Source organism: Myotis lucifugus, unplaced genomic scaffold (assembly GCF_000147115.1).
Source record: "Myotis lucifugus unplaced genomic scaffold, Myoluc2.0 scaffold_186, whole genome shotgun sequence".
Taxonomy (NCBI): Eukaryota; Metazoa; Chordata; class Mammalia; order Chiroptera; family Vespertilionidae; genus Myotis; species Myotis lucifugus.
The window spans coordinates 1672781-1680781 of NW_005871234.1; the positions used below are offsets into that span (position 1 = coordinate 1672781).

Genomic DNA, 8001 nt, shown 5'->3' on the forward strand with positions numbered 1-8001 from the left:
GGACCATTCTTCTTCGAAAATGCGGCTACTCAGGCAATAACAGCTAATGGTGCTCGCTATTGCAACATGATAATCCATTTACCCGATATGCCATTCCATACATAACCCTATACTATATACTTTATGAATCAATAAAAATTTTACAATTTTTAATTATAAACCTGTGTTTTCTATCAAAATTACTTCTTGTGTGAATTTTGGGACACCCTTTATCTGTGGCTTGGTGGCCTTATGATTAGTTAATGTTGGGATATGCTGTTACTAAAAGAAAAAAAGTGAGAATACTGGGGGGCAATAGTAGTCTTTGCTTTTGTTACTTCAGTGAAAATTTTTTAAAAGAAATTAACTGCATGGTCATGGGCCATTTTATTCTATAATTAATTGTCTTATTCTTATGTTCTTACCTGTTTTATTGTAAAACATCAGCAAAGTGATTTTTGTATAACTATTTGGACTACTTCAAGTAAGATCTTTATATTTTCTAGGGTTTACGGAGTCCACAGGGAATAAGATGCCATCCAGAAGCTGTCTGTGGTCATATTATTATTGAGAGCCATGAAAAAGGATGTTACAGGACTCTAACTCCTAAACAATCACAGTTGGACAGCCATCCTTGTATCTTCAGATCACCTGAACCCTTAGAAATTATCAGAGGACACCGGAGCCCGTCATCATGGAGAAGCAGGCACATCAACCTTTCCAAATCACTAGACCAGAGCAACACCCGTTTCAAAGTTTGGAATTCCTTGCAGTTACAAAGTCGTTCCCCAATTCAGAACTTTACAACTGATGACTTCAAAATTAGCAAGGGTTTTCGAATGCCATTTCGTGAAAATATGGACCCTTGGCTGTCAGAATTAGTAGAACCTACTTATGTGCTACCTGAAGAAATGGATTGTCATTCTTCATCACAAATGCTGTCCCCAGAATCCATGAAAAAGTTTACTACCTCCATCACTTTTTCATCTCACCGACATTCTAAATGCTTTTCAGATTCCTCTGTTCTTAAGGTTGGTGTTACTGAAGATAGCCAGTATACTAGAGCATCTGTAACTCCAAATTCTCCACCCATATTTTTTGAACAACCTGAGTTCTGCAAAGTCCCACATGCAGATCACTATATAAGAAAACCTCCTCCTCCTCCTCCTCCTCCTCCTCCTCCTCCTCCTCCTCCTCCTCCTCCCCCTCCTCCTACCTTTCCTCCTCCTCCCCCTCCTCCTCCCCCTCCTCCCCCTCCTCCCCCTCCTCCTCCTCCTCCTTCACATCAGCATTATGTAGCTCCAAATCTTCCTTGTCACATTTTTCTTGAAAACCGAGAACTCTTTGAACAAAGCAAAACCCCACAGGTAGATCATCAGATGAGAATAAACTACTCTCCCCTTCCTCAAGGTCAGAGTTATATAGCTCCAGACCTTCCTTCTTCTATATTTCTTGAACAGCGTCAGCTCTTTGAACAAAGCAGGGGCCCTGATATAGATCACCAAATGAGAAAACAATATTCCCCCCTTCCTCAAGGTCAGGATTATGTAGTAGAAAACAAGGATCAACAAGAGCCTAAATCATACATTTCTAATATAAAAGTTGAAACTAATAAAATCAATGATGTGGTCTCCCAATCATCGCCAAATCAATGTACATTAGGAACATCTCCATCTACTCTACCTTCGAACAAAAAGATACTTTCTTTGGTTCGTATAACTCTTTCTCCCAAGACTTCCTCCAAGTTGGATAGTGGAACCTTAGATAAAAGGTTTCTTTCATTGGATTCGGCTTCTAAAACAAGGATGAATAGTGAGTTTAACTCTGACCTACAAACTATATCTTCAAGATCATTGCAACCAACCTCCAAATTACTGACCGGTAAACTTATAGTACATGATCAAGAATCTTTAGGTTCTCTAGGACCTAAATCTTCACCGGACTTTCAAGTCATACAGTCTCTTCCAGATAGTAATATTATTTCTCAGGACTTGAAAACCATACCTTTTCAGAATAGCCAGATAGTAACCTCAAAGCAAACACAAGTGAACTTTTCAGATTTGGAAGAATATTCCAATCCAGAAAGGACTCCAGTATCTGCAGATCGGTGAGTCTCTTTGTGATAACAAGCAAGCTGATGGAATTTGTCATAACGGGTTTTAAATATTTAAACAAATGTAAGTTTTTTGGGGGGGAGCAGTGTGATTCTCTTAGGGCAGATTGTATCTAATGATTCTGCTGGAAGTCTTTCAAGAGATAAATATCAAAGTAAAGACATCTGAAAGTAATGTGTTTATACTTTCAAAGGGCTTTTGATAAGACTTGGCTTCAAGTATTTAAAACATTGAATTATTTTGAGAAGACTCTTTGATCATGCAGTGGTACAAGTTACTAGTTCCTTACTTATTGTGTTGAAGATATGCTGAAGACCAGGCTTTGGGAAAGGATGCATGCACATGTTCCCTCTCCTGCATGCGCGCTCTCTCCTTTTTTCCCCCTCTTCGTTTCCATTTTATGATTCCCCTCAAATATTTAGTATTTACAATGTAAAAAGGTAACTTTTCAGTGGAAAATTCTGGCAAACATCACTTTAGCCAAGTAATCAAGGTTTAACCTCACCAGTAATGCAAATCAAAATACTGTACTCCCTGATGCGATGCCCCACTTCACAGTGTATTATAGGAAAGAAAAACCAGCTCAGGGATAAATGCATTAGATTGATATTATTCAGCCTAAATTTAAGACTGTCATTAATTCAGTTTTACATTAGTCTCCCACAAGAGACTCCTAACATTCTGTTATGGCTAAACAGAACTACCCTTTGTATTTAATGTTTCCATCTTATAGTTGAGTAGGCAACATGTCATAGTGGAGAGCACTGGCCTTGGAAAGGAGAAAGGGGAGAAAATGTTTTTTCAACATCCACATATGGTATTCTTGCCAGTGAGGGACTTGTATATGTTATCTCATTTAATACTCATGATAATCCTATGCGTTGATGGTGGTATCCATATTTACCCTCCGGGAAACTGAGACACGGACATTGCTACTTTGTCAGCAAACAGCATTTTCTCAAATAATGCTGATCGTAAGCAGCAGATGGGGCGTTCACATACAGACTTTTTAATCAAAGTAAGAGTTTGTTTATCACATGATATTGTTTCTCCAAACCTTGAGCTATACTTCTAGCTCTTCTACTATCTTCTTGGATAAGTCATTTAATATTTTTGGCACTCATATTTCCAAATGAAATGTTAGTGATTGAGAATTGAATTGGGGCAAAACAAACAACAAACAAGGTGAATCTCTAGTTTCAATGTTACAAATAATAGGGTATTGTAGAAATCAATATTGATAATTATTTTTGAAAAATGTTTAAAAATTAAAAGATTGACAAGTTTATGTACAATATTGAAACTCATCAAAATGATAAAATGCTTAGTTATTGGAGCTGAGTTCCTTGAATGAGAAAATTATAGATGATTATAAATATGAATTAATAATGCCATTTGTTCAGAATGTACTAAATGCTAGTGGTGGCCTATATTATATTTTTCAGTATAATCAGATAGTATTATCTCAATTTATAGATTTTTAAAAGCCTAATACTTAAATGTTTTGCTTCAGATCACATGACCATTAAGTGTTGGAGGTGGCATTTGAACCTAGGTGTGTCTGACTCCAGTGTCCATAAATAATTCAGACTATATATACATAACACATTTATTTGTGTGTATATACAGTCACCTACCACATAACAATATTTAGGTCAGTGATGGATTACATATATGATAGTGGTCCTATAAGATTATAATGACCATTAAGTGTTGGAGGTGGCATTTTACTAATTTTTTCATTAAAATATTCTTATTGCCTAATGACGTCTATGACTCCAAAGGATTTGCCAAAGATAAAGAGGTTGCAAAAATCAACAAGGTTGTAGTTGAGATGACAAACAGCTGTAACCTGGGTGTGGATAAGGATGACGTTGGAGAGTTCCTAGATGTGGTTCTTGAGGAATTGACTAATGTGGAGTGGTTGGAACTAGAGCAGGAATACATAGCTGAAGAAGAGGCCAAGAGAAAAGGAAACTGCAGAAGAAAAAGAAGAGGAACCCCCAAAAAATGCACAGTAAAGGGTTTAGCAGAAGCCTTTGCAGACTTCAACAAGCTCCTTAAAACTTTTGAAAACATGGGCCTCAACACTGAAGGGTTTTCATCAATTGAGAGGAATGTTCATGGTGCATTATCTACCTACAAGCAAATCTATGATAAAAATAATCACCCAAGCAAACCACCATGGACATATTTCAGGCAGGTCCTTCATAAGGTATTTCAAAAGAAGGCATTCTTATCATAAGAGATGACAGTTCCATGTGTGTCATTACCTCTAAAGACCTTCCAGTGGGACAAGATGTAAAGGTGGAAGACAATGATATTGATGATTCTGATCCTGTGGAGGCCCAGGCTAATGTGTGTGTTTATGTCTTAGTTTTTAACAAAAAGTTTTAAAAAGTAAAAAATATTTTTAAAGTTTTAAATAGAAGGTTATAGAATAACAATATGAAGAAAAACTATTTTTGTGCAGCTGTACAATGTGTTTTTTAAGCTGTGTTAAAAATGTTAAAGTAAAAAAAAAAATGTTACAGTAAGCTGTTAATTATTGAAGAAAAAAAGGTGTTTTAAAAATAAATTTAGTGTAGTTTAGGTTTATAGTGTGTATAAAGTCTACAGTACTTACAATAATATTCTGGGCCTCCACATTCACTTACCAGTCAATGGGCTGTATCATAGAGCGTAGGTGTGTATTAGGCTACCAGTGGTCGGCAAACTGCGGCCCTTTGGCCCCTTGAGTGTGGCTCTTCCTAAGCCTCAGGAGTACCCTAACTAAGTTAATGACAATGTACCTACCTATATAGTTTAAGTTTAAAAAATTTGGCTCTCAAAAGAAATTTCATTCGTCGTACTGTTGATATTTGGCTCTGTTGACTAATGAGTTTGCCGACCACTGGGCTATACCATCTAGGTTTGTGTAAGTGCATTCTATGATATTTGTACGACAAAATCGTCTAAGGATGCATTTCTCAGAATGTGTCTCCGTCATTAGGCAAGGCATGACTATGTGTTTGCATAGAACGTGTGCAAGTACTAAATATTTCTAAACTTTTTTATACTGAGATAATTTTCAACTTAAAGAGGAGTTGCAAAAAATAGCAGCTTAAAACAATGAATATTATCCCCAAGTTTCTGTGGGTCTGAAATCTAGGCATGGCTTAGCTCGGTGCTTCTGGCGCAGGGTCCCTCACAAGGTTGCAAACAAGATACTGGCTGTAGCTATGGTCTAATCTCAGCTGTGTTTGACTGAGAGGATATGCTTCCAAGCTTGCTCACATAGCTGTTGGCTAGAGGCATCAGTTTCTTCTTCTATATGGGCAGCTCCAATATCATAGCTAAATTTCCTTCAGAGTGAGCAAAGCAAGTAAGAGTGCAAGAGAGGGCTTCAGGACAAAAGCCACAGTCTTTATGTACCCTAACCTTGGAAGTGAATTTCACCACTCTGCCACATTGTTTGATAGAAATAAATCACTATTTTCAGCCCATCCTGAAGGGTTAGATATTACACAAGATTATAAATACCAGGAGGCAGAGATCATTGGGGGATATCTTAGAGGTTGGCAATATGCCCTTTACAAAAATTTCCCCTTATGTCAACATCATAATCATAAAACATTTACCAAAACTAAGAAATTATCCTTCATATAAAATTGTAACTAAAATATAGATTGTTTGGGATTTCACCTGGTTTTTCCACAAATGAACCTTCTGTTTCAGATCCAATCTAAGATCCCACCTTGCATTGTAGGTTTCATATCTTCTTAGTTTCTTTCAATCTGTGGCAGTTTCTCAGTCTTTCCTTATTTTTCATCAACTTGACACTTTAAAGAGAATTAGTTATTTTTGAGAAAGTTTTTCAGTTTTGCTGTTTCTTGTTGTCTCAAGATTAGATTGAGGTTAGGCATTTTTAAAGCATCTCATCAGGGAACACATTATATTAACATGCATTACTGGTGATGTTAAACTTTATGTGTGTGTGTGATGTTAACCTTGATCACTTAGCTAAAGTAGTGTCTATCAATATTCTCCACTGTTCTACATATTTATAAATTCCCAACAATTGTTATTGTTGCTTGGTTTATTTCATTATGTGAAATATAGAACAACATAAATGTATATATATAAAAAGGTGTGTGTATGTATGTCTCCATATGTATATGTACATGCTACACATTATTAAGTGCTCTTCATTATTTCCTGCAGTTCTGTACTTTTGTTGGATTGTTTTACTCCGGCCTAAAAAAATTTCTTTTGGTATTTCCTGAGGTCTGCTGGAGATCAGTGCTCTTCTCTTTTATTTATTTGTATTTTATTTTTAAAATAGATTCCAATTTTCTCTTGAAATTTCTTTATATTTTTACCTATTATCCCCATCTTTTGCTATTTTAATATATTAGTAACCATTTTAAAATCCTTCTGTGCTAACTTCATTATCTCAATATCCTGTAAATCAATTTTTCTTTTTTTCGCCCTCTCAATATTTACTTCTTCCTGCTTCACAAATTTTACAATTTTTGCTTGTATGCTGGACATTGTGAATAAAAAAAAAATTATAGAGACTGAAAATGCTATTACTTTGCAACAGAGAGGATTTTTCCTTTTCTCTGTTAATCATTTCAGGAATTTTACTAGGTCAGAGCTGGGTTGGGCTACCTATGATTGTTAATGATTTGTTTGGATTTTTGTTTTAAGCTGACAAGTCTTTGATTCTTCAATAATTAAATATAGTAAGATACCATAGTTCAGTCTTTCAGATGTTTGAATTCAGCTCTTTAGATTCTCAGCCCTCGTAGCTTTACAGTGGCAAATATAAGGGGAAAACAGCTATGTATTTTTGTGGTTACATTTTCTCAATGGAAACGTCTCATAAGCGCTCAAAAGATGACAAGTGATTACACTGTTTTTTTACTCAGCCCCCTTCTTGAGGGTGGCACTGTGGATTTTTTTTTATTGCTAGTTTTATAAGTCTGAATTCCTCACCTTGAAAGTTCTCCCCTCTCCGGCATAAATTATTTAGCTTCCTGCCTTATCCAGGTTCAAAATCTGGCAAATGTAAGGAGGAGGCCTGATGTTTATCATAGGCCCTTCTATCTAATGGGATTTGGTTTGTTAGGTCCCTCTATCTAATGGGATTTGGTTTGTTAGTGCCTTCACTGTGCAAGAGAATTTCACTCTGCTTTTCTGGCTCACTCCCCCATCCTCCCATACCACCCTGACACTAAGGAAATGTCCTGTGGTGGAAATCAGCTTGGCATTCTGCTAGATTTCATTCTTTCGTGCCAGCCTATGGGTTCATCAAAACCTATGGTGGTTTCTCTTTCCAGTGGAGTATATCTACCTGTACCAGGGTGGGGAAGCTTTTATCTGCCAAGGGCCATTTGGATATTTATAACATCATTCTTGAGCCATACAAAATTATCATAAAAAAGCAGCCTGTTATATTTGGTCACACATTTAATTAACTCATCACTAATGCTTTGGCAGGGCCAGACCAAATGATTTCACAGGTCTTTTGCAGCCTGTGGTTCCCCACCCCTGACCTATACCAAGCTCCTGCCCATAATTTCTAAGATGCCCCTCTACCATATCCTATATAATAAAAGCCTAATATGCTAAGTTTCAGGTTGGCCATTCAATCAAAGCATAATCCTATATAATAAAACCCTAATATGCAAATTGACCGAATGGCAGAACGACCGGTCGCTATGATGTGCACTGACCACCAAGGGGCAGACGCTCTATGCAGGAGCTTCCCCCTGATGGTCAGTGCTCTCCCACAGGGGAGCGCCACTCAGCCAGAAGCCAGGTTCACGGCTGGCGAGTGCAGAGGTGGTGGCAGGAAAGTTCGCGGGCAGGAGGTAAGGAGCGAGGAGTCCTGGACTGCGAGAGGATGTCTGACTGCCTAATC

The 8001-nt window shown here is 37.2% G+C and overlaps 1 protein-coding gene across 1 annotated transcript in view; it reads left to right on the forward strand.

The window, feature by feature from the left end:
- The window catches only part of ALMS1 (ALMS1, centrosome and basal body associated protein), a 133650-nt gene that overhangs the window by 60158 nt on the left and 65491 nt on the right, over positions 1-8001 (forward strand). Inside the window, 3 exon segments of the mRNA XM_023760631.1 lie at positions 486-1052; positions 1055-1072; positions 1239-2086. Coding sequence (XP_023616399.1) covers positions 486-1052; positions 1055-1072; positions 1239-2086 — 1433 coding nt within the window.